At 43.6% G+C, this 25815-nt stretch overlaps 2 protein-coding genes and 1 long non-coding RNA gene across 11 annotated transcripts in view; 2 read left to right on the top strand and 1 right to left on the bottom strand.

Moving 5' to 3' along the window:
* dgkaa (diacylglycerol kinase, alpha a) overlaps nt 1-9520 on the top strand; it is a 41174-nt gene extending 31654 nt beyond the window's left edge. For all 3 annotated transcript variants that reach the window (XM_061790114.1, XM_061790123.1, XM_061790132.1), the window contains 9 exons: nt 182-267; nt 440-529; nt 5205-5365; nt 5432-5496; nt 5567-5657; nt 5721-5907; nt 7839-7956; nt 8228-8288; nt 8402-9520. In XM_061790114.1, the coding sequence (XP_061646098.1) occupies nt 182-267; nt 440-529; nt 5205-5365; nt 5432-5496; nt 5567-5657; nt 5721-5907; nt 7839-7956; nt 8228-8288; nt 8402-8482 (940 nt within the window). In that variant the 3' untranslated portion in view covers nt 8483-9520. The remainder of the gene's footprint in view (nt 1-181; nt 268-439; nt 530-5204; nt 5366-5431; nt 5497-5566; nt 5658-5720; nt 5908-7838; nt 7957-8227; nt 8289-8401) is intronic.
* Nucleotides 129-12526, bottom strand: LOC133485840 (uncharacterized). 7 transcript variants are annotated; one of them, XR_009790821.1, is made up of 9 exons: nt 12385-12522; nt 11746-11765; nt 7801-7927; nt 5541-5888; nt 5172-5451; nt 4520-5107; nt 950-1136; nt 432-540; nt 129-322 (listed from the first exon to the last, which is right to left on the bottom strand). It is a non-coding gene; the product is annotated as an uncharacterized LOC133485840 (long non-coding RNA). The 7 variants fall into 7 exon arrangements; XR_009790827.1 differs by lacking the exons at nt 129-322; nt 432-540; nt 950-1136; nt 11746-11765 and adding exons at nt 2593-2813; nt 2988-3320; nt 3399-3525; nt 3614-3686 and having other exon boundaries at nt 12385-12526; XR_009790823.1 differs by lacking the exon at nt 11746-11765 and having other exon boundaries at nt 7792-7927; nt 12385-12526.
* On the top strand, nt 12438-23479 carry tamalin (trafficking regulator and scaffold protein tamalin). The gene is made up of 8 exons (XM_061790144.1): nt 12438-12647; nt 14402-14457; nt 15241-15295; nt 16996-17098; nt 19419-19512; nt 20878-20944; nt 21760-21826; nt 22685-23479. Exons 1-8 carry the CDS (start codon nt 12438-12440, stop codon nt 23152-23154), a joined length of 1122 nt encoding a protein of 373 aa, XP_061646128.1. The 3' UTR covers nt 23155-23479.
* The last annotated feature ends 2336 nt before the right edge of the window (nt 23480-25815 follow it).

Here is a 25815-nt window from a genome sequence, read left to right as displayed (position 1 = left end):
AACATGATGTGAACACACACAAACAACCACTGTGTTTGTGACTTACACTACTCACTAAAAGTTGGACATATTGGGCTTTTGGGTAAAATTTCAAGATGAACCTAAAATGCAGTAGGTGTAACCTTCTGTGTGTTCCCGGTTTGTTTACATCCACATTAAGTTGTTGTTGTCTTTTGATCAGCCTGAGTTTCTTCAGAAACCTTGAGGAATACAGGATCCTGGTATGTGGCGGAGATGGCACTGTCGGCTGGATTCTGGACGCCATTGGTAAGCTGGATGTCCAAAATCACTTGCAAATGGATACCCAGTAGAGCACAGACCTCTGCCAAGGCCACAAATTCTAATTTGGATTTGCACCACATTGTCAAAGGTCACACGTGCTCGGTTTTCTGCCAAACTTCTTCTCTTATGTCTCCTCCTACTTCTCTTACCCAATCAGACAAAGCCGGTCTGCTGGTGCGGCCGCCAGTTGCCGTACTTCCTCTAGGCACAGGAAATGACCTCGCGCGATGCCTGCGGTGGGGAGGAGGTGAGAACCAACTATAGAATGGAAAATGATAAGTTTCAGCAACAGCCAGATTCCCATCAGCAACAACATGCTTGAAGAAACAGGAGCAAACTAGATTAATACTCAGTAGAACCTCTTGCCTCTTGGCCACTCACCCGTGAGCCTAGTTATAGAAGGGGTACAAACAATGGATGGACGGATGGAATTAAAGTGCGCAGCACAGTGAAATGGTGGTTAGCATGTCTGGAGTTTGCATGTTCTCTCCGTGCTTGTGTGAATTCAGAGTACATTCTTGTTGGAAAAAAATAAACATTCATCCATATTCAATAGCACTTGTCCTCATTAGGGTCACGGGTGAACTGGCGCCAACCCAGCTGACTTTGGGCAGGAGACGGGGTACAGTCACAGGGCACATTTAGAGAAACAAGCATTCACACTCACATTCACACCTATGGACAATTTAGTCTTCAATGAATCCTAAAATGTGCAGCTTGGAAGTGAACAAAGGAACTCCGAGAACTAAATCCGGAATTGGCAGGATTCCAACAAGGACCGGTCTGGCAGGGTAGGAGTCCGTGTTGTCGGTGGGCCGCAAGAGGTGAGCACTGGTTTGCAGGCCGATGGCAGACTGGGGACAAAGAACAAGAATTAGGTAGAGGTAACTCACTAGGTCTTCAGGAAGCACATGGATTTACCACAGCCACAATCTCATAGGGGCCAATGAAACGTGAGGAATGTTTTTTGGATTCAACTTTAAGTGATAGATGCTTCGTACTGAGCCACACTTTCTTGACCAACCGTGTAAGCGGGCGCAGGGATACGGCGACTGTTGGCTTGTACCTGAGACATAGCAGAGGACCGGAGAAGGGCAGCGCGGCCAGCTTCCAGACCTTGGAGCACCGGCGTATGTGAGCCTGCACTGAAGGGACTGCGATGGGAACAGTGGAGGTTGGTAGCCTAAGGAGCATTGAAAAGGGGACATGGCCAAGGAGGTGCGGGGCAGCGAATTATGGGCATACTCAACCCAGGCAAGGTGGGTGCTCCATGAAGCGGGACGCGACTGGGATATGCAACGGAGCGCCGTCTCCAGCTGTTGATTGGTGCGCTCAGATTGCCCGTTAGTCTGAGGATGATAGCCAGAGGATAGACTAACACCTATACCAAGCGCTGTGCAAAACGCTCACCAAACCTGAAGGGGTGAATTGGGGGCCCCTGTCAGAGACTATATCAGATGGGATGCCATGCAGGCGGAAAACGTGCTGGAGCAACAGGTCGGCAGTCTCCTTGGCAAATGGAAGCTTGGAAAGTGCCAGGAAGTGTGCTGCTTTGGAAAACCTGTCCACCACAGTGAGAATGACTGTGTTCCCATTTGACAGGGGAAGCCTAGAAACAAAGTCCAGGGTGATGTGCGACCAAGGGCGAGCGGATGTATTCCAAATTCTTGTGGTCGGTCCACACGATGAATGGGTGTTCGGCACCTTCCAGGAAATGCCGCCATTCCTCCAACGCCATCTTCACTGCCAAGAGCTCCTGGTCTCCGATCCCATAATTTTTCTCCACCTGAGACAACTTGCAAGAAAAGAAGGCGCAAGGGTGGACCTTACCATCAGTCTGGGATCACAGAGACAGCACCGCACCAACCCCCGCATCTGATGCATCGACCTCAACTATGAACTGCCTCTGTGGATCCGGATGAACGAGGATAGGAGCTGAGGAAAAAAGTTTCTTTAGCTCACAGAAGGCCATGTCGGCCTTCTCGGACCATTGGAAGGACGTTAGGGTTGATGTGAGCGCAGTGAGGGGTGCTGCCACCCGACTGTAGTTCAGAATGAACCGCCGGTGAAAGTTGGCGGAGCCAAGGAATCGCTGCAGCTCCTTTCTTGTGGATGGCGTCGGCCACTCAGTGACTGCAGCTACCTTGGCTGGGTCCATTTGAAGGTGCCCCTCAGCAATGATGTAACCCAAAAAGGTGGTCTTTGGAACATGGAACTCACACATTTCCACTTTAACAAAGAGCTTGTTCTCAAGGAGTCTCTGAAGTACTTGTCGAACATGTCGTTCGTGATCTGCGACGGAACGGGAGAAAACCAGGATGTCATCCAGGTACACAAAAACACATTTCTGATCATGTCACGTAGGACGTCATTGATTAGTGCCTGGAAGACAGCAGATGCATTGGTCAGGCCGAAAGGCATTGCAAGGTACTTGTAGTCCCCTCTATGGGTGTTAAATGCTGTCTTCCAGTCGTCTCCCTCTGGAATGCGGACAAGGTGGTAGGCTTGGCGCAGATTCAACTTGGTGAAAACTGTTGCCCCGTGAAGGGGGGAAAAGGCAGAGTCAATTAGGGGCAAGGGGTACTTATTCTTAATGGTGATGTTATTAAGGCCACGATACTCCACACACGGACGGAGCGTGTTGTCTTTTTTGTCCACAAAAAAGAAGCCTGCCCCCACCGGTGAAGAGGCGGGCCGGATAATACCTGCGGCCAATGACTTGCTGATGTAGGTCTCCATGGCCTCCCGCTCTGGACGAGAGATGTTAAAAAGACGGCTGCTAGGTAGCGGTGCACCGGGCTGTAGTTCAATAGGGCAATCGTAAGGCCTGTGTGGGGGTAGAGAGGTGGCATGGTGTTTGCTGAACACTGGAGCTAGGTCATGGTAAATTGAGGGGACACCTGATAGGTCAGGGGATTTACTCCGACTTTGGCCACTTAGGGGCACCGCAGCAGATCCCAAGCAGTTCTCATGACAGAAATTGCTCCATGAGGTGATCTTGGGCACGGACGGTCCAGTCGATGATGGGGTTATGGAGCCTCAGCCAAGGCAAGCCAAGCACGATTGGAACTTGAAGAGCAGGGAAAACATGCAAACTTATGTCTCAAGATGGTTACCTGATAGCTTGAGGGAAACGGGAGCAGTCTCTTGCTGGATATGGGTGATCAAAGCATGTAGATGAATTCCCATCTGTTTAACTAAGCGGTGGTCAATGATATTCTCGTCAGCTCCAGTCTACTAGGGCTAAAACGGGCAGAGACGGATCATTCCAGCAGATGGTAGCAGAGATCTGAAAACTGACAGAAGAGGAGGAACTTGCATTCTGACTCACCAACTCCTCCTTTATTGGAGAGTCTGCCAGTTTGATGGATGTGTGGGACAGTTTGCGATGTAGTGGCCCGCCTCTGCACAATACAAGCACAGATTAGAGGTTCTCCTGCGTGTTTTCTCCAAATCTGAGTTTTGTTCGGCCAAGTTGCATGGGTTCACGGATCTCGGGAAGCGGGGCTGGTGACGAAGTCTGCGGCTCAAAGGAGGATTTGAGAGTGGAGTGCTGTGGAGAAGGAAGCGGGGTAGGCGGAGTCTGTGACCTTGAGTTGCGTTCCCTCCGCCGCTCACGGAGACGACAATCCAGTCTGATAGAAAAATCAATCAGCTGATCGAGGGAGCTTGGCTCATCCCTGGAGGCCAACTCATCTTTAAGAGACCCATTTAGGGCCGCCTGAAAAACTTCCTGTAGCGCCTCATCATTAAAGTTACTCTCAGCAGCGAGAGTCCGAAAAGTGATCGTAAATTCAGCCACACTGCGAGAGCCCTGTCGGAGTGACATCAGCCGTTTAGCGGCCTCCCTCCCGCGCACCGGGTGGTCAAAAATCTTCTTCATCTCCATGGAAAAATAAGAGTATGATGCACAGACGGCTGTCCGTTTCTCCCATTCCGCCGTGGCCCACGAGAGCGCTGTACCCCGGAGACAGCCGATGAGGTAGGCAATTTTAGCATTGTCGGTGGAGGACGACTGCGGTTGCTGTTCAAACACAAGTGTACACTGGACCAAAAAGCCGCGACAATAGCCTAGATTGCCGTCGTAAGGGGCTGGTGCGGGTACGTATGGTTCACGCATTACGTGGGTGAGGAGGGCAGTGGGAGCGGTGGATGCTGCAGCAGGCGGCTGTGCGCAAGGTTGGAGTGTGGCAAATTGATTTTGGAGGGATGTGAGAGCTTGTGAGAAATCACGTACCTTTTGAATCAGCAGGATGAGGGCTTGGTCGTGTTGCTTCAAAAGCATGCTCTGTCCGGTAACTGTTTGGCGAAGGGGATCCGTCTCCGCTGGGTCCATGACAGGCCAGACTATTGCTGTCAGGATTCAGGTTGCAAGTTGGAACCCGATGCAGAGAGGACAGGGAGGTAAGTTTGTGAATAAGGGTTTACGGCAGCTTGGAAGCGAACAAAGGAACTCAGATAACTAAATCCGGGATTGGCAGGGTTCCAACGAGGACCGGTCTGGCAGGGTAGGAGTCCGTGTTGTCGGTGGGTCGCAAGAGGTTAGCACTGGTTTGCAGGGAGCAAGGGCAGATGGCAGACTGGGGACAAAGAACAAGAATTAGGTAGAGGTAACTCACTACGTCTTCAGGAAGCAAAAAGATAGGCAAGGTGGCTAGGCTATGAACTCGACGTAGAGCGTTGATAGTCTGGCGACGAGTTGGAGTCCCACAGCAACTTAAGAGCAGTCAGGTGTAATTAGGATGACAAGGTGCAGGTGTTAGACTCCAACACGTCAATCCTGCAAACACACACGAGCTGGGCTCAAGGTGCTGAAACAGCAGCCCTGACACAAACAGTCCAAAGTCAAAACATGATTGGGAGGAACTTGAGCAAATATTTTGTCTCACCTGTGCACACTTCACCGTTTTTCACCCCCTCAGGATACGACGGTGAGGACCTGAATAGGATCCTAAAGGACATCGAGGGGAGCTCTCAGGTTCTGATGGACCGCTGGAGTGTGCAGGTCATAGCGGAGGAGGGTGAAGAGAAGGGCGACCCTGTGCCATATGAAATCATCAACAATTACTTCTCCATCGGAGTGGTGAGTCTTCACAGTGATGTCCGTGTCTCTTTGTGGCTCGCTGACGAGTGTTCGTTACGCCGACAGGACGCCTCCATCGCACACCGCTTTCACACCATGAGGGAGAAACATCCTCAAAAATTTAACAGCAGGTATGGATTGGACGACATTTTAGAGAATATCCCGATCTACAAACCTCAAGTGTGATTTTCTTGCGTGTAGGATGAAGAACAAGCTGTGGTATTTTGAATTTGCCACCTCAGAGACTATCTCGGCTTCCTGCAAGAAACTGAACGAAAGTCTAACGATAGAGGTGAGACCGCAATAACACAACAACAACAACAACACTTTTCTTCATTTTGTGTTCCATCCCCAGTGCTGCGGCACTCCTCTGGATCTCAGCAGCCTGTCTCTGGAGGGTATTGCTGTCCTAAACATTCCCAGCATGCACGGCGGGTCCAATCTCTGGGGTGAGACCAAGAAGGCGGACGTTAAGGGGCTGACTGGTCAGGACGAGCTTGACGTGATCGTGGACCCAGAAATCCTGAAAGTGACCGGCCAAGGTATTTGAACTCTTGCAGGTCAAAGCAGAAGAACAGAATAGTAATGGACACCGACAGGACACAACATTAGCTACAGTTGCACAATCCCGGCTGACTTTGACCCTGGACTGATCGCCAGCCAATCGCTGGGCACAAACAACCATTCACACTCACACCTGTGGACAATTTAGGTTCTTCAATGAAACTAACATGAATGTTTTTAGAACGTGCAAGGAAGACAAAGTACCTGGAGAAACCCCATGCAAACGCAGGAGGGAGATGCAAACTCCACATAAGAAGGCTGGAGCCAAACTTTGAACCCCAAATCTCATAACTGTGAAGCAGATATGCTAACCGCTATTTCACCATGCTACCGGATCTCATAATCTAATGAGATCAATTTTTCCGCCTTTACAAAAATAGGTGACAATGTCGCATTTTTGCAACCACTACCTGAAATACAACCTATAGATGGCAGCAAAGGACCATAAAATGGCTTGAAGACCTAGTGTGGTCACTTCGTAAGCAACTTCTCACACAAATCTATGAATCAGTCACTATATGGACATGCAATTGTGCCATGTCAAAGTTATGTGATGACATGTTTAAATGAATTAAAAGGAAGATGGTGACCAGATCATGGAGTGCCATATTATTGTCATTTGTCTCTCCACATGTTGGTGAGCAGGCTACATTCTGGTTCATGGAGATAACCTAAAGAGTAAAGGATGGGACTCTAGCACTCACATTCTGGTGAAAGGAGGGATGTGTAGATAACTTAACAAATCAACCAACAGTCATGATGGTCAGGCAGTATTCATTTAACAGTATGTTTATTATCATAGTTGTAGAACCTTAGTTAAAATCATTCTAGTATTTTGACCCTCTTGTGTGGCAGCAAAAGGTAACCACAATATTAGAAGCAGCTCTCAGTATGATGCATAATGTATGACCACAATAATAATGATGTTGAATGAATGCTTGAGAGTGTCTTAGTGACAGGATATCTTTGTAAAGGGCAGTTTTTGATACCGCTCTTGTATTGTTATGGCTAGATCGTATATGTGTACCTAATGTTGTGGCCTGTTGGCTACATTACACTGGGTTACAAAAATGATTTTATAGTTGTCTGTTTTTTCAACTGATTTAGGACAATTTTACATCGCTGGATCCGAAAATGACATCGGTCTCACTTGTTCGGCTCAGGTTTTTATGCCAATTTGTTAACAGTTTATGAATTAAATGTTACAAACTTTGGTTACTGTAAATTGAATAGCAGACATTGATAAAAGTAAGTACCTGTAAATTGAATGTTACTTCATCATTGTTCAAAATTCAGGGCATGAACCTCAGTTTATTTGAACCTCTAAAGGGAAAATACCTGTACATGTAAACAATAACGTGGTTTTAGTTCAAAACGTTGACCTAAATTAGCAAAACCAATGCGATGTTTGGACTCAGCGCATCAAAACTGTCCTAAATCAGTTTTTAAAAATTGCATACGATAGATTTTCATGCCTCCCTCATTCACAAAGTCATCTGCTACACTGTTCTGCAATGTTACTCGTGGACTGCTGGAAAGCAAATTATTTCATACAGTATATGTACGATAATAACAAAAAACATGACAATAGTTCATCTTCCAAGCAGTGTCCACACATTTTAATTTTGGCGCCTTCTCCATAGATGGATGATGCTAGCTTTTCGACTGGAAGTAACTGTTCTGAAAACTATTATTATTTAACACAAATACCTACAAGCGCAGAGAGAACATGCAAAAGCCACACACGAAGGCCGGAGCTGAGATTCAAACCCCAAAGCTCAGAGCTGTAAAACAGATGTGCCAACCACAAGGTCACCGTGCTACCACAAAGACGTACCTGAGTGAAGAAAAGAGCTCGCTACCTTGCCTACCTTGACACGTGCAATTTTTATCCTGTGTCTGTCTCCAGACTTGAGCGACCGTAGACTGGAGGTGGTCGGCTTGGAGGGTGCCATGGAGATGGGCCAAATTTACACGGGCCTGAAGAGCGCCGTGAGGCTGGCGAAGACAGCGCAGCTCATCATCAGGTGAGGAAAATACGGGAAATGCATTGAGACAATCCTTAGGATATGACATTCGCCGCCTTCTACTGTTCAAACAAGATTAGCCCTGAGTAGAGCGGAATGCTTTGGATGTTGAATTCTTACTGTACATGTTGTATACCACAAAGTTTCATGGAAATTGGTTGTGTAGTTTTTTTGTAATTCTGCTAACTCTCTAACAAATGGCCAAGACAAAACCACTCTTTCTGGCGCTGATGCATGGCAGAGAGAATGACATTTGTTTGTTTCCACTCAGGACCAAGAAAGCGTTGCCGATGCAGATCGATGGAGAGCCGTGGATGCAGCCGCCCTGCACGGTACGTACAAATCACGCTTGGATTTTTAAGATAGCTTGGTGGGGATTATAAATGCTATTCTTAATAATTTTTGGACATTTTATTTTTAATGAAATGTTTGTGTTGTGTTTCAGATTCACATCACACACAAGAACCAAGCTAGTATGCTGATGGCTCCTCAGGCCAAAGCATCCGGGTTCTTCAACTACAAATAAAACCAGACGCTCTGTCTCCTGGCACTATACTAAAGTTAAATATATATATAAAATATAAAAATCTGGAAAATGGAAATTCCAAAGCTACATTTTCTTTTTTGTTTAAAGGTTGAAATGCCCTATCAGAAAAAAATAATAGACTATCACAGGAAATTGGTCACCTTTGTCAAAATTGGATATCTATCAGTTAATCAGTGACGAAATATTCTGATGACAAATTAACTATTTATTTTTTAGTATTTTTTTCATCTTCTATATTTTATTCCAAATTTCCAAGAATGTCAACAAATACAGGAAAACTGGAATTTCAATTTTCCCAATTTCAACTTTCTTTACAATACGAATTACACTATGGCGCCTGGACCGCTCTACTCCACGTACTTGATTATTGTATATAATCAACTGACATGTCTTAGTCTATAACATCATGCTGTGTAGATTCATTGCATTGTGAGAATAAAAAAAAAAGAAGCTCTTATTCAATCCAATCAACGCCTCCAATGCTTCAGGTAAACTCCGCTGTGGAGGAACTTAACGTCAATGTGCTTCGAGAAGGACAGCGAGTGCATTTTCGACTGCTTCTGCCTAAATTGGTTAAACACACTGGGAACTGTGCAAACATGTGGTTGTTGTATTTGGGGCTGTAAAGCTATCTTACAATAATAACAATAATGATAATAATACATTTCCAGAGGACCATGGGCTAAGGATTGAATGTGGCCGAAATAATGTTAAGGCTTTCATACATTTAAGAGGAAATGTCTGCAAGTCTGTGTGTGTGTGTGATGTCTCATGCTAGATGGACATAAGCTCATTTATTAGACTTAGCCCTCCAATATCAGCTATAAATGCAATTGTTCAGGTTTAAATGAGGATGTTTGTGTGTCTACTAATGTACTCCTATATGAAAATGTTTACGTCACTATGTAAAAGCTCTATGGAGTCAAATCATTTCAGTACACCAAGAGGGTGTTGTGACTGCAGTATGCCTGAAGCGACAGAATGTGCAATGACATTTAATAAAAGAAAAGGAAATTGTCTGGTGTTTACGTTTCTGCCACAAGAGGGCGCCATATACTTTAGTGTAAATGTTTTTTTTTAACTTAAAAATTAAACTAAAACCAGAAATCTTTTACATTATTAATGCTGCCCAAAGGTTGTCCCTGCCCTCAATTGCTTTTACTTAATAAGGAATAATACAATATAAATAAATACTGCTATTGTTACTATAACGTCTTCCGTTGTCTGCTTACTGTGAACTGCTTGCTGCATATGCATGTTGGTCCTCATAAATGTAACAATAATAATAAAAAGTCGAAATTAATTTTTACTGTCAATTATTGGTAATGCTTTGCCCATTTTGATAGCTATGGTGTCAGGCTTTTGTTAAGAAAATATGTTCTGACCAACCAAAAACGAAAATTACCCACTTGAAACATGTTTTTCAGATTTGACAGAGTTTTTGAGCACCAAAAGCTGAAGGTTTTTAAGCTTAAAGAAAAAAATAATCGTTTTTGATTTTGAAAAAGTCGGGGGTTGAAAATACAGATCTGTTTTCAAATGAATGGAGTAAATGTAAGTCGTCGTCAAAAAATGACCGATTGCGAGTTTTTCTATATATGAGTACTCAAGAGGCCGATCTTTTGCTCTAACTTGCGGGTGCAAACGTGATACAAGCTTTGTATGGTTTCAGGTGATTCAACTCACAAGAAGCACGACTTTGGCTGATATACAGTAATTACTTAATATAACATATATATATAACACACAATGTGTGTGTGTGTATATATATGTATATATATATATATATATATATATATATACATATACAGGGTGATTGAAAAGTAACACCTTATTTTAAAATAAATTTTGTTGTAATATTTTTCTCAATCTTTTTGTGTATGTTCCATGATTAAAGGAGCAAGTCTATTCTACCAAACCAACGACTTTGGAGGAACTTGAAGGGCGAATACGAGAAGTTATGTCTTCCATCCCACAAGAGTTCCTCGTGAAATCAGTTAATGCGGTTCCCAGGCGGCTTGAGAAACTGGTGGCTAATGCTGGCGCCCATATCGAATTTGAAATAAAAGTCCATGCCATACACTTTCTTCTCATGTTCATTTCTTGTAAGAATTATAGTTCAGAGATCAATTACAAGTACTTTAAAATAAGGAGTTACTTTTCAATCACCCTGTATCAGTGACGTGCGGTGAGGTTCATGATTGGTGAGGCACTGACTGACAGTCACGTGACGTCTGGAGCGTTATGAAGCTCAATTCAACACTGCCAAATGCTGGTTATGGTACCTTACATACCAGACTCCACTCTGCACTTTTAGTGGCTTTTCTGGTCGATAAGAAAGACTAAATGTCACACTCTTTCATTAACTATATTAGACAGTCTGTTAAACGTCAGTAAGTGCAGTACATGTGTGATAAAACGTATATTATTGGTGATGTAATGAGGAAACACCAATGTCTCGTGTGAAGCCATGGACCAATCACAGCCTGCCTGAATGGATGTGTGCCTGGTCTCTTGAAGCATCATGGAACCGGTGACTCAACGTGACTTGGAGCTGCGCTTCCAATGCATTTGAACAGGAAATATGAAAATTCTGCTATTTTAATGATGAAATCATTGAAATTATTGGTTTGAAAAAGAAAATCTATGTAAAGCACGGACCATAGAACTAAAATGGAACAATTTAATGTAATCATAAGGTTTTATTTACTATTCACATGCAGTGGAAAGGAAAGACCACCAGGGGGCAGTGAGACTCTGCCTCACTTGCCTACCCTGACCGCATGTCACTGCCCTGTATATATATATATATATATATATATATATCCATTTTCTGAGCCGCTTCTCCTCACGAGGGTCGTGGGCGTGCTGGAGCCTATCCCAGCTATTATCGGACAGCCAAACAAACAAACAACCATTCGCACTCACATTCACACCTACGGGCAATTTAGAGTCTCCAATTCATGCATGTTTTTGGGATGTAAACAGCATTGAGTTTGCTTCTCGGTAGTTTGTCCTTGAGGAGAACCAGCTTTTTTGTGGGTTTGAAAGGAATTGGTATGTTATGTTTGGAGAAAATCCTGAGTTTCTCTGACAAACAGCCACGTAGTATAGGGAACACCTACAGGCGCATGGGCTAACAATTAGCATCTATGTGGCAGTGTTGTTACTCTTTAAGCAATGGATATCTGAACACAAACTGTGCAGCAGGTTTCCCATGCAGACAATATAAAAATACTCACCGGCATATAATCTTTATACCCTGCAAACAAAGACTAATATTACTGCTGTACTGAGAAGCCAAGAGAGGAGCTGAGTCTTGAAGATATCAATTAATTCTGTCTTATACTGCCCTCTGCTGGCCAAGGCGCACACAGCAAAATGAGCAGCAGAACAAAGAGAAATAAATGTTTGAGCGACAAAATTTTTAATTCTTTGTCATTCTATTTAATTATTTCATGACTTAATGTCTTTATAATGCATACTATCATATAGTTCTATTTTGATTTTTTTTTATGAGGGTGGAACAGATTAATGTCATTTCCATTCATTTCAATTGGGAAGGATGATTTGAGTCACGGACTTAATGAACTAATGAAACTGTATTTCAAGGCAGAACTGTATGTGAAAATGGACGAAAGTCAAGTAAATTAATGGTGTTAAAATTATTTGAACTTCGTCCCTGGAGCAAAAATGGGGCCTTTAATTCCATTTTCATTCATTTCATTCGTACGTGTCGGATGCTCGTCAACATGGCCCGTTTGTGTCCTTTCTAATCAAGGCCCGCCCCTTGGCGCCGTCTCCCTCCCGGCGGAGAGGAGACTGACTACACGTTGGGAAGAACACCAAACACAGCACGACACGACGAGACAAGCAAGTACCTCCACGTTTGTCGCGGCAGACTTGGCAGCAAACTTTTTTTTTTGCCAGCGCCATGACGTTCCGGAGGCTGAAGACGGTCGACTCTAGCGGGGCAGACAGCGCGGCGTCGGTGGCGCCCCCGGACAGCGACGTCTATTTCCCGTCGTCCCAGTCGGACAGCTGCGGACGGCGGACGGCCCCGCTCAAGCACGACTCCTCGGAGGTTTACAACTACAAGTCGCTGGCTTACTCCGGGGGCACTCTGCCCAGAAACTTGAGAAAGGTAAAATCATCACCTGTTGAAAGATTTCAATGGCTGCCATGTGTCGACTGGAGAGAAATGTTTCATTAGAAATCCCAAATGACGTGTAGGCGTGAAGCAAAATTAACAGCTAAATTAAAGACACAGTATTGCACTCTAAGATGAGTCCTACCGGGTCCTAGTTTCACCCCATTGAAGTAGATGTGGTCTACTATGCCATTATCTAGATCGGATTTCTTCTTTTTGCGCTATTAACGTTCTCCGTACCTCACACAGTATTTGTATTTGTATTTGTATTCATTACGTCATGGAGTAAACAAACCAGTCATGATGGGGTTCATGTTTTGTGACTTTTAGATGCAGGTGGCAAAAGTATTCGCACTGTGTACTTGACTAGAATTACAGATTCAACTTGTGGTAAAATGGGACAAATGTAGAGTACAGTTTAAAAGTCAATTTGTTTTCTTTGTGACTAAAATGTTACAATGATGCTTTTGTGCATCTAAAACCATGTAATTGGGGGGAAAAAAATATCTCAATTGGTTGTCACGTGTGACCAAAGTTACTTTGCCAAAGGATTGAAGCACACCAAAGCATTCAATAATATTGCTTTGATGTCATCCCGATCTCTACTTACTCACTACATGCATGGTACAGTCAACAGCATGTGTTGCAGTGGTAAAACTGTTCATCATAACCTTACTTAGCCATACAGGTGATGTGTTAAGCAGTATTCAACATACAAGTGTAAAAAAAAATAACTTTAATAAGTTAGTCCATAATACTCTTACTTCACTTGGCTTCCGGTGTATGATACTGTGTTCTTCTACCATCCCTTGTCGACGCTGCTGCTTATTTTGGAGTTAAATCTTGGTCAAATTCCAAATTGTATCGCCATTGGGGAGATAGAATTTTGAGGTACCACTGTACCTAGTAGCAAATGCGATGATATTCAGTGATGGGCCTGGCCTATAATGCATTATCATCATCAGTGTGTTGTTTTTTTTCAGCCATGTTTTGTAAGTTGTTCCTGCCAGTGGCCAGAGTGACATAACCTTTATTAGGAGTTGCATAACGCTGGCTAACTCTTAACACATTTTCCTGGCATTTCTCCCTCACTGGAGCTCAAAATTAATTTGTGTGCCAGTTGGATGTAGGTAGCTAAGAAAGTAGACTCGAGCATCTAGACTGGAGGGCAACAAGGGCGCATTGTGAGCATGCGAGGGCCATCCGTCCCGCTGCCCCCTCCCATGTTGCCCTGTGTGGGTTTTGGGGGAATAATAAATGCTCTTATTGAGACGTCTGCGTGACAATTCTGTAAGTGTGGAGACTTAAAGAAAGCAACAGTTTACAAGCTGGCACAACGCGGTCTTTCATCAGAAAGGGATTGAGTTGGAACACAGCTAAGAAGTGAGGCCTTGTGGACGGATACAGTCCTTATTTATTTTGGTGGGCCGTGGTCCTGACCCCACCTCAACTTGGGCTCAATGTACGTACTGTGAATGACTCTACCTTTCTTCCCTGGATCTTTAATTAGGGCCCATGTCTCCTTGTCGTGACTGCTTGATGTAAACAAGCAGCAGCTCGACACGCATTTTGTCGTTTCTGTTTGGACTTTTGATGACTGCAACGTAAAAAAAATACACCCGCGCGGGCCACATGTGGCCTGTCAGACGGGTTCATGCGGTGTATGTGTGAACAGTGGGTGTGCCCAGGAAAGGCCTGGGGAAATCCTCATGCGTAAGGTGTCTGACGTGCTGGTTTCTCTTTTGCAGGCTGGCGGCTCGCAGAAATGGAAGCCCCAAACCCAATCACCACCAGAACCACAAAGGTAAAAACATACACTATACAAACTATACAACATGTACATGGAGGAAAAATATAGTGGGGAGCCAAGCACAGAGGTACTTCACATCCAGTAAACTCTTAAGACTGGACATAGTCTTTTCATTGGTTGGTTCATTGGTTGACGAAAACCATTTTCCCCATTGCAAATAATGGATATAATAAATTCCATAGTAAACCGCTCACCATGATAAAACTGTACAGGCAATGTTTAGGTAACATTTTAACATTCTTAACTGTCATACAAGTATAAAACGTTAATTAATGTTAATAGTAAAGTCTAAAGGCATCTATCCATCCATTTTCTGAGCCGCTTATCTTCACAAGGGTCGCGGGAGTGCTGGAGCCTATCCCAGCTATCATCGGGCAGGAGGCGGGGTACACCCTGGACTGGTTGCCAGCCAATCGCAGGGCACACATAAACAAACAACCATTCACACCTATGGGCAATTTAGAGTCTTCAATTAACCTACCATGCATGTTTTTGGGATGTGGGAGGAAACCGGAGTGCCCAGAGAAAACCCACGGAGGCACGGGGAGAACATGCAAACTCCACACAGGCGAGGCCAGATTTGAACCCGGGTCCTCAGAACTGTGGGGCAGACGTTCTAACCGGTCGTTCACCGTGCCGCCAAAGTCTAAAGGCAATCAATGTTAAATTTAAAGGTGCCCTTCGATCAGAATTCTTTATGGGTCTGCTGCTGCTTCTTTAGTTAGTTTTCTTAAGTTAAAAATACTGATCAATCGACCTTCCCTCTCTGGTCTTCAGGAAATTGGTGGTGCTGGAAAAGGTGGATGAGCAAACGTTTGGTTTTGAGATTCAGGTAAGAAAATTGTCGCTTGTTTGTCTATCCTGTTTAAAATGGCATCCTCTCAGACACATGTGGCATAAAGTGGCGCACCCTATTGACACAAACATGCATCATTTTGTTCTATTTATGGTTTGGATGCTCTCCGCCCTTCCTACACCCCCCCCCCCCCCTCCCCCCTTCTGTAGCCAGAAGGAAGTGAACTGATGAGCCATATTGGGTGCTTGACTTGATGTTCCTCTCATAATTTCCATTGAGGTGCGTTATCGTGCGCATGTGTTTATCAGGTGGCCCGGCCTGGCTACTTGTGGTTTTTGTCTGTTTCACGACAAGAGGAAGTCGGCCTTGACTCTGCTGACTGACGCTTTTGATCGCACGAGGAAGTAGCAGCAGCTGTTGTCATGACAACAAAATGTTGTGTTATCCATTGAAATTTTAAAATAATCACAATCAAATTCCAGACTGATTGGATTAGATGGATAGATTGATATAGTCAGTTAACCCTGTGAGGGAAATGGTGTCATAGCATTAGTATTGAAACAAACGGTATACACTTTGGATCCCTCAAGTCTTTGAGATGTGTAATTTAACAGCTAAACATATTACATCTTTCCTCAAATTTTCAGTTAAAATGGAATTTGAGCTGCTTTAAAATGAACAATCTCCACGACTCCTCATGGTACTTGGTTTAACATAAAAGGAGATGCATTTTTTAAACCAATTTTAAGACAGTCCCCAGGTGTCCTGTGACATGCATTCATCAAACTAGCCAAAAGATGCAGGCATATAGTTAAATTAACACACCCTATTTGTCATCTTGCTGGAATGAACCCATCTGACAGGAATGCCCTGTCTCGTGAAATTAAGTAGATCTACTGACTCACCGATGCTATTCCTCCAACAGACATTTTTTTCTTGTTAAAAGTAAACCAATTGGACGGATGCGATGTCGTCCCCGCCAAACGTCACAACCAGATGGACCACAGTCACATCTGTAGAAGATTCTTTGTGGGTCCCCACTCTTAACTGATCAGGGATTCATTATTTTTTCTGTGTCCTAGAAAGAACTTTTCAAAAATGGCAAGACAAATTGTACTCGACTCGGTTGTTGTCATGCAAGCATTTACTTAGTTGTTTAGCAGGATCACACCAAAAGTACATATCCTTGCAAACTTTGTAGACATTTTGCTGCAGATCTAAGCATTTTTACTTTTTGCCATGATACTCTGCTTGCATTGGTGCCAAGTGTGACAGCATTCCTCCAAATCCAGCAACTGGCACCACTTTGTAAGGCTGGAGGGAAACGGTATCAACCATATGTCAATTAAACAAGTCAGAGATGATTATGATCATTTAGCCTTGGCGGAGGTCTGCGCTCCACTAAGTAACTTTCATAATGAAAGTTTCGATGACTGATTGTTGAATATTTCAGCTCTGGTTTTTGGACCAATCAGATGAGAGCAGCGAATGTTGTTATTGTTGTTGCATGTTAGTGCCACATCTCTAGTCTGTATCTTGAGCCACATGATCTTCGATCGACAGTGGCTTCCTCAGCTCGTCATCCTGTGGTCGCTTTATCAGCACAGTGTCACACGGCGCCAACATTTCTAGTGCAGTGACATCAATCATGTGGCGTGAGCGCCACGTCAGGAAAGAGGAAGGGTTTTTTTTACTTATAGTGTTCAGCCTGATGAAAACCCTTCTGTGTTTTTCAGACTTACGGGCTGCATCATCAGGACCAAAACACAGTGGAGATGTGCACGTTTGTGTGTAAGGTGCATGACGACAGCCCAGCCCAGCTTGCAGGACTTCATGTTGGTAAGTTTAAATTCCAAATCTCCATTTTGTACCACTTATCCTCTTCAGGGACTCTGGTGAGCGGCAGCCTATCCCAGCTGGCTTTGGGTGTGACACAGGTTATAACTTGGACTGGTCGCCAGCCAGTGGCAGGGCACACATTTCATGGCCCTTGGTAAAAAAATAATTACCCCCCTTGTTAAAGCATGAATGAATTGTGGCTATTCATACTTTTTAGTTAATTTTTACTGATCACACCCAAGCCTGATTACCTCCAGACCAGTGCAATCAAGAAATCACTTAAACAGAATCTGTCCCGACAAAATAAAGTCAGACAAAAGATCTAAAAAAAGCTGGAAGAAAATGACACAATCCAAATAAATTCCAGAACAGTCAAGAAATAAAATAATTGACATCTTGTCAGTCAGGAAAGGGTTACACAAGCCATTTATAAAGCTTCAGGATTCCAGTTAACCATAGGGAGAACCATTATCCTCATATAGAGAAAACATGGAACAGTGGTGAACCTTCCCAGGAGTGGCCGGCCTACAAAGATTACCCCAAGAGAACATCAATGACTCATCCAGGAGGCCAAAAAGGAACTCAGGACAACTTCTAAAGAACTGCAGGCCTTCCTTGCCCCAGTTAAGGTCAATTTTCATGACACAACAATAAGGAAGAGACTGGGCAATAGTGGCATCCATGGCACAGTTCCAAGGCAAAAGCCACTGCTGACCAAAAAGAACATAAAGGCTCATCTTACTTTTGAAAAAAAAAAAAAAAAAAACATCTGAATGAATCCCAAGACCTTTGGGAGAATACTATATGGACTGATGAGCTGAAAGTTGAGCTTTTTGGAAGGTGTGTGTCTCGTTACATATGGTGTAAATGTAGCACAGCATTTCAGAAAAAGAACATACCAAAAGTCAAACATGGTAGTGGTAGTGAGAAGGTCGTGGGTTGCTTAGCTCCTTCAGGACCTGGACAACTTGCTGTGATTGATGGAACCATGACTTCTGCTCTTTAACAGAAAATCCTGTAGGAGAATGTTCAACCAACAATTTGTGACCTCAAGTTGAAGTGCACTAAGGTTCTGCAGCAGGATAACGATCCAAAACACATCAGCAAGGCAACTCCTGAATGGCTTTGTAAAAAAATGAAGGTTTTGGAGTTGCCTAGTCAAAGTCCAGATTTGAATCTGATTGAAATGCAATGAGGCTGCACGTTGTCCGACTGGTTAGCACATCTGCCTCACTGTTCTGAGGACCGGGGTTCAAATCCCGGCCCCGTCTGTGTGGAGTTTGCATGTTCTCCCCGTGCCTGCGTGGTTTTTCTCCGGGCACTCCGGTTTCCTCCCACATCCCAAAAACATGCAGGGTAGGTTAATTGAAGACTCTAAATTGCCCGTAGGTGTGAATGTGAGTGGTTGTTTGTTTATATGTGCCCTGCGATTGGCTGGCGACCAGTTCAGGATGTACCCCACCTCTTGCCCAAAGATAGCTGGGATAGGCTCCAACACGCCCGCGACCCTAGTGAGGATAAGCGGAACGGAAGATGAATGAATGAATGAAATGCAATGGCATGACCTTAAGGCTGTTCATCCTCGAAGACCCAAAATTTTGGCTGAATTCAAACAATTGTGAGTGGGCCAAAATATCTCCACTGATGTGAAAGAGTCATTGCCAGTTATAGAAAACACTTGATTTCAGTTGTTGCTGCTGAGGATGGCCCAACCAGTTATTAGGTTTAGGTGTCATTACTTTTTCCACACTGCACCAGCTAACTTTGAATATTTTTGTTTTTCCCTAATACACAAAATGACCATTTCAAAACAGCATTTTAAGTTCACTTGGGTTATATTTGTCTGATATTTACATTTGTTTGATGATCTTCAACATTAAAGTGGGGGAACAATGGAAAAATATAAAAATTTGAGAAGGGGGCCAATACTTGTTCACGGTACTGTAGTTCTTAGGGAATTGTTATTATCATTAGTGTGCCTCACTACCAATCAGTGATAGCTGTCGCTGTTTTTCACTGATGTCGGATGAGCTAAAAGAAAGAAACGAGAATGTTCCCAAGCTCGTCACTCAGCTGCCTACTTCCTTCTTTCTATCACTTCAGTTTCACTTCCTAAATTCCTCCGGAGCCCGCTCGATTGTGTCCCCGTCATGCCAACGCACCAAACAAAGCCCGGGGAGGAAAATATGCTAAAAAAAAAAAAAAAAAACAACAACTCATACTTCCACTCAAAGATACACACGTCTTGCCCATATGTGGAATCAAAACAGTCTATATTGGTTCCAAATGTAACTGACTGGTGAATGTGTGCACTGTGCAGGGGAGACCATCGCAAGTGTGAACGAGGCCCCCGTAGAGGGATTTCGACACAAAGAGATCGTCCAGCTCATCAAGGCATGTGGAAACACACTCAGGTACAAACAAGCACAAAAATATGTATTTTTAAATGTCCTGCTATACTGATTATAGCCCCTCACAATCTACTGTTAATGTTGTGTTGCACACCACACACACAACCAGGTTATTCAGATCCCGTGCAGAATTTTCTGATGCAAGCCAAATGGCTGCTCGGTTTAAAACTAACAGCTCAATCATTGACAATTAGGTGTCTTTCATTTGTAAACATGCCCGTGAATATTCTCATTCATCCAGGTCATTTCAACCTTCAGGGCAGTGCGTCATTTGTAAATGTAGCCATTATCTGCACAGTAATGCCCCTTTGGAATGTGAATGAGTATGACGTGTGTGGTGTCCATGAAGATTTTCAGGTCATACTTTCTTCTCCCCCCTTTTTTAACGACAGTGTTTCGTAGGCAAATATAGAGGTACAAAACTGAGAAAACAGTATTGTATTTGTTCCCCCTTTTTCTTCTATCGTTTAGTCGGTGAACATGGAGGTGCAAAAGATACAGACCATAAATCTCTTTTCTTTTTTTTTCAATTTCCATTTACATTGAAGTGATTCATATCTGATATCACCGTATATTTAAGAGAGACGTACTTGACTACTTAATGATCTTCCGTATGTAGCACACTTACATCATATTTAATGGTCTATATACTTCTAATGTACCATACCTGCATCATATTTAATGGTATGTGTACCTCTAATGTACCATATTTACATCAGGTTTGTAATGTATTATATCTACGTCATATTTAATGGTCCATGTACCTCTAATCTTTCTTTCTTTAAAATTCTAAGTTAATGACTATTTGCTAAAAACAATAAAATGGATCAGTTTGAACATTAAATATCTTTTCTTGTAGTGTATTCAATTCTTGTCTTGTAGTGTATTCAATTAAATATAGGTTGAAAATGATTTGGAAATCATTGTATTCTGTTTTTAACAACGTCCCAACGACATTGGAATTGGGGTTGTACATCAACATCACATTTCAAGGCCTCAAACATTCCAGCATCTCTCGCAGCATCTTGTGTGTTGTTTACAGCCCATCGCTGTCACTTGTAAAAGATTAGATGGACAATTAGCTTTCAATTTCTGCAGTCAGAGGCGAGAACCACATCAGAGCCCCAACGCAGGTGAACACTTTATAGACTGACATCAACGAGTTATACAACAGTCCTTGTAAACTGAAATGGTATGCAGGCATGCATCGTAATGGCCATGGGTGCCTGCTCTCTTTCTAGTTTATGGAAAAGCCCCTTTGATATGATTGAATATCTCTTTCCCACACTGGTAGACCCTTTTCCCCCCCCCCTTAAATAACCACTTCCTGTTTCGCCTGTTAAATCCTGTCGCCTCTTTCCCTTCAAGGCTGGAGACGATTTACAGCGACTCCATCCGGAAAGCCGAGCTGGAGGCGCGACTGCAGTATTTGAAGGTGAGTTGTTACGTCCTTTAGTCATCGGCCAGCATGCGCACACAAACATGCCAGCTTTAGACCCCCCGTCCGCACCTGTCACTCACACCTGTTGCGTCAGCGTTTTCGCCAGCACGCTCGCTCACATTCTTGCATCTGAGTTGTTGCAGCAGCTTCCTGTCAAGTGGCCGAGCAGCGCCACTTTCCCCCCTAGAAGATCCCAGCAGCTGTGCCGTGGGATTAGCAGCAGCCTTCTCAATGTACTAATCCATTTTTTTACAGATTAACCACCAACCTACTGCATAAGATCCACTTAAAGGATTTTCATTTCCAACTGTAGATGTTACAAAAGAAGGCACTGAGCATTCTACTTCAGTATTTCAATTCGATGTTATTTATCTATTGCCAATTCACATGGAGGTCATCTCAAGGCACTTTACATATGGAGCAGGTCTGGAACCACGCTCCTCACTCATTGAGAGACCAACGGAACCCCACATGACCAAGCATTAGAGGAGAGAGGAAAAACTCCCTCGAAGAAACCTCGTAAAGACCTGACTCTCGATGTTGGGCTGCCATTTAGGTCAAACTGTTTGATTAAGTTAGTGATAGAGGAGAGGGACTGTAGACAGAGAGGAAGTGAAACAGGAACCCATAAGTGGGCAACATCGCAGAGACAGAAATCTTAACTGAAGAAAATGTAATAACAGTTTGGAAGGGTCACTGCTGACGTCACTTGAGTTTCCACTTCATATTGGTACATTTATCAAATGTATCTGTCTGTTCTGGTTTTCATTTGGAGTGATTGTGATTGTCTTGTTGTTGTTCCTCCGCAGCAAACTCTCAACGAGAAGTGGGATGAGTATCGCTCGTTGATGGTGCAGGAGCAGAGGCTCCTTCACGGTAGGTCACATCTTTTCTTCATGCCTCACTTGCCTGTGAACCAAACTTACCCGTTTTGGTTCAAACTAACCTGACATGCCTGTTTTAAAAACGTAAAAGAGAGTTTAGCCTTCCGATAAACCTAATGTACACATTGTTCGAAACATCAACGCCAATTCAACGGCCATGACTTTCATGATTTTGTACACAAATCTCCAAAAGACAATTTAGTCTTTAATGTACGCTTTTCATGAACATCAAAGACGAATAAGTCTTCAAACTAACCTGCATTTTCATAAACATCGAAGACAATGTAGTCTTCAATGAACCTGACGTGTTTTTATGAACAAGGAAGACAATCAGACCATTCAACTGACCTAATCTGTAAACATTGAAGACAGTTTTGTCTTCTACAAACCTATGTTTTTGTAAAAATCTTAAATGAACCTAAGATATCTGTTGTGGTAAACACTCAAACAATATAGTCTTCAACAAACTAAAATGTGTGTTTTCTTAAACTGAATAGACAGTTGAATATCCAACCAACCTAACATGTTTTGTAAACATCCAAGGCAATTTAATCTTTAATAAACCCAATTTACATGTTTTCATAATCATCAAAGACAATGAAATCTTCAGTGAACCTGACAAGGGTTTTTATTTTATTATCAAGGAAGACAATCACAACTGAGCTTACGCGTTTGCGTAAACACCTCTTCAAGCAGCCTAATGTGTTTTCGTAAAACATCGGTCAATGAAAAGAATTCTTTTACACTGGCATCTGATTTTTGGACACTCGTCACCTTGTTGAAACAACTTGATTGTGATCCAGAGGAGATCCAAGATGGTGCAGCTAACAGCATCACTCATGTATCGCAGGTATAGTGATGAGCGACGCCTCCGTGTACGAGTCCCTGGAGTCGGCGGGCGTGTACGGCAGCCTCGGAGCCCCCAGTCCCGCCGCTCGCCGCTCCCTCCACTGCACCGGCAGCGCCAGTAGCAGCGCCAGCGTCCTCAGCACGGCCACCGAAGACGACCCCCTCTACCAGACCTGCCTGTATCACGTGGACGCCAAGGGTGATGCCGGCGAAGCAAAAAGGCACAAACAGCCGGCGAGGAAGCAGCGCCTGCGGCCCGCCAGCGAGCTTTTTGCGTCGGCCAAGACGCAGTTGACGCGCAGCGCCAGCACTCGCAGCTACACACGTGGGCCCTCGTCGGCGCCCGCCGCCGTTGACAAGCCACCAGGCTTCAGCACGCTGCAAAGGAAACACAGAAGCTTCCGGAGGCACTTCCTCAAGTTCATCCCGGGCTTGAACAGGCCACTGGAGGAGGAGGAGAGCAAACTGTGACATCACTTCCTCTCAAGACTTTCTAGAGCAAAAATCCTCAAAAAGCATCACGCGACCAAAGACTGTTAGCCAGCTGCCAGTGTTCCACAGCTGTATAGAACTTTGTTTCTTTTTCAACCTTTAAGTTATTTATTTATTTTGAATGTGTCTGGCTCCAACCACAATGAAGATTTTTTATTTCTGTTTTTCCTGCATGTAGCAACTTTTCTTGTGAATCATTGTGAATCATTTTTTTGTAAATCTGATATTTGCTGTAAAGCAATCACATTCTATTTTTTTCTGCCAAAAATATTGTTTCAAAAAATTATAAACATTTCAGATTCAACATTTGAGATTTGTTTTATTGCACCAGTAAAATGCATTGTGTACCCATTGTTGTTCTCCACCAACATGACACGGTCTTCTTAAAAAAAAACCAGACAGAACTCAAGAGAGGGAATGAATGACATAATGAAAAACACGACAAATAAAATATTGTACGCATGTACACATTAGCATGATCTTGCAGCTGTGCAGCATGTGCAAACCGGTATATCTTTCTCTGCTTCTGCCGGGCTGTTCATGACTGTGCTGCTTCTATCATGATATGTGACCATGCCGACTACAAAGTAAAAGTTCCGCTTCAGTTACACATTCCATTCCCAGTGTAACATGCAAGTCACAATTCAACCAATCACCCACTGCACCGTTGCATTTGTACAGATAAAGACCACTTCTCCAATAGTCACCTTACTTCAAATGCCTGCTCCTGCAATTGACTACCGGTCACTACAGCATTAGAGGAGCTCCTAAACAATAGGAGGATGACCAGTGGGATTTATTGTGTGTGTCTACAGCTTTGCATTTGCATTTCTACATTTGTGCACAATTTGCAACAAAAGGTTTTTCCTCCGCAGAGTGGTGGATGGAGCGTCACATGTGAGGCGGTTAAATATATTTCTGCACGTGGACGCCATCAAAAGAGTTGAGTGAGTGGTGGCTCAAGGGGGGTTTAATGTGTGTGAGGTGAGCAGAATGGAGGCTGTTGTGTCAACGCTGACACACTTTATTGTCAGGAGGATGAGGAGGAATGTGGAGAGAAAGGCATGACCCCGAGTTCCAACCACAACCACTTTCTTTCTTCCAGCTCCCCATTCCACCTCCACCATATTCCCATGGCCTGCCTCTGCGTGTGTGTGTGTGTGTTGGAGGTGGGCTTTTCATTCTCAGCTGACCCACAAGGTCACGCCGGTTGCTCTCTCGCTTCGTTGAGCACTGTTGAGCCCTTTCGTCTGACCAATCCATGGCGAAGGGACGGTATGCAGCCATGTGTTCACCCCCCCCCCCCCCCCCCCACACACACACACACACACACGCCTCTCCTTCCATCCACACTAATGTCATCCTCAACACTTTTCTTTGCACATTAAAATAGACAATGCAGTGAGGTGTTACTGCTGAACACTAACGAGGGACTGATTGGCCGAGTAATTGTTTTCATTACATTTGAATGGGCCTTTTAGGAGCTGCTAGAGTCAGGGTGGGGGGACTAGTCCAGAATACTTTTGTGAATGTTTGAATGGCACCCTGCAGTGAAAGCTCAGCTGTTGACCAAAGACAAATGAAGGCCAGATAAACGAGTGGGGCGTCTTCTTTATGCACCCGCAAAATGACTTCTTTAAGGTTCCCACATTGGCTCAATAGCCCACTTCAGGAATTTTGTGACCTGGACAAGCAGCTGTGAGGACACCGGAGCTAAAACTCCTGCCTAAAAATGTGTTTTAGGTTGTTACGTTGCGGTGAAGTTCTGAAGCGTGAAGAACAACTCTTAAACAAGGACTTGGTTGACAGTTTGTGCTCTGTTTTATTCATCTACACAAATTCCTCACGGTGTGTTTGTGTTTCAGAATAAGCCAGGTGTGTTTAAAAAAGTGAGTAAAGCTCAAAATGTTATCCTTATAATAGCTTTTATTTCCTCACATGTCAATCCAGTAGGAACACTTCACATGCTATTCATTCATTCATTCATCTTCCGTTCCTATTCCAAATTTAAAAAATGAAAAAGTATCATTTCTTCAACAGAAAGTGAAGAAATAGTAAAAATAGTCTGTTAACAAGTTAGCGGTGTCTAAATTTCTCTTCATAAACTCATATTTAGAGCAAATAACCATCACTTCTGGTAACTGCTTCACATCTGTGTTGCAATTCTTAACATATCTGTTTCATTTTCAAATGCGAAGTTGTGCTGCAGTATTGTGTGTTAGTTTCTGAGGTTTGGCACTATGTGACATGCAGGATGTGTGCGAACTGTGTGTCCGGATATCCGCCATAAAGATGAGATCAAATAAAAAAAAAAAAAATGCATACATGTTGTCATTGCGACAGGAGGTGCAATAAAACGAACAAACAAGGAACAAGCCTTGAAACAGTTGACTGTTAGAGCAATAAAAAGCAGGTGGCACACATGTGCGACATTCGAAGTAAGGAACAACTGTTAGCTACCTTAGTGACCTTGGCCGTTTTTTGTCAAAATGGTACAACATCAATGAGAATTTTGCTTTGTCATGAAGCAATCATCCTTGAAAGGTGGTCAGGTGTACTGTAAAATCAATTGGGTTTTCAGTGCACAATAATCCCTGGACATAAAGAGCAACTGAAACTTGTGTTGAGTATCATTGAAAA

This window comes from Phyllopteryx taeniolatus, chromosome 1 (genome assembly GCF_024500385.1).
Source record: "Phyllopteryx taeniolatus isolate TA_2022b chromosome 1, UOR_Ptae_1.2, whole genome shotgun sequence".
Classification (NCBI taxonomy): Eukaryota; Metazoa; Chordata; class Actinopteri; order Syngnathiformes; family Syngnathidae; genus Phyllopteryx; species Phyllopteryx taeniolatus.
The sequence above is the reverse complement of the archived record's forward strand: the minus strand, read 5'-3'. Positions and strand labels throughout refer to the sequence as shown.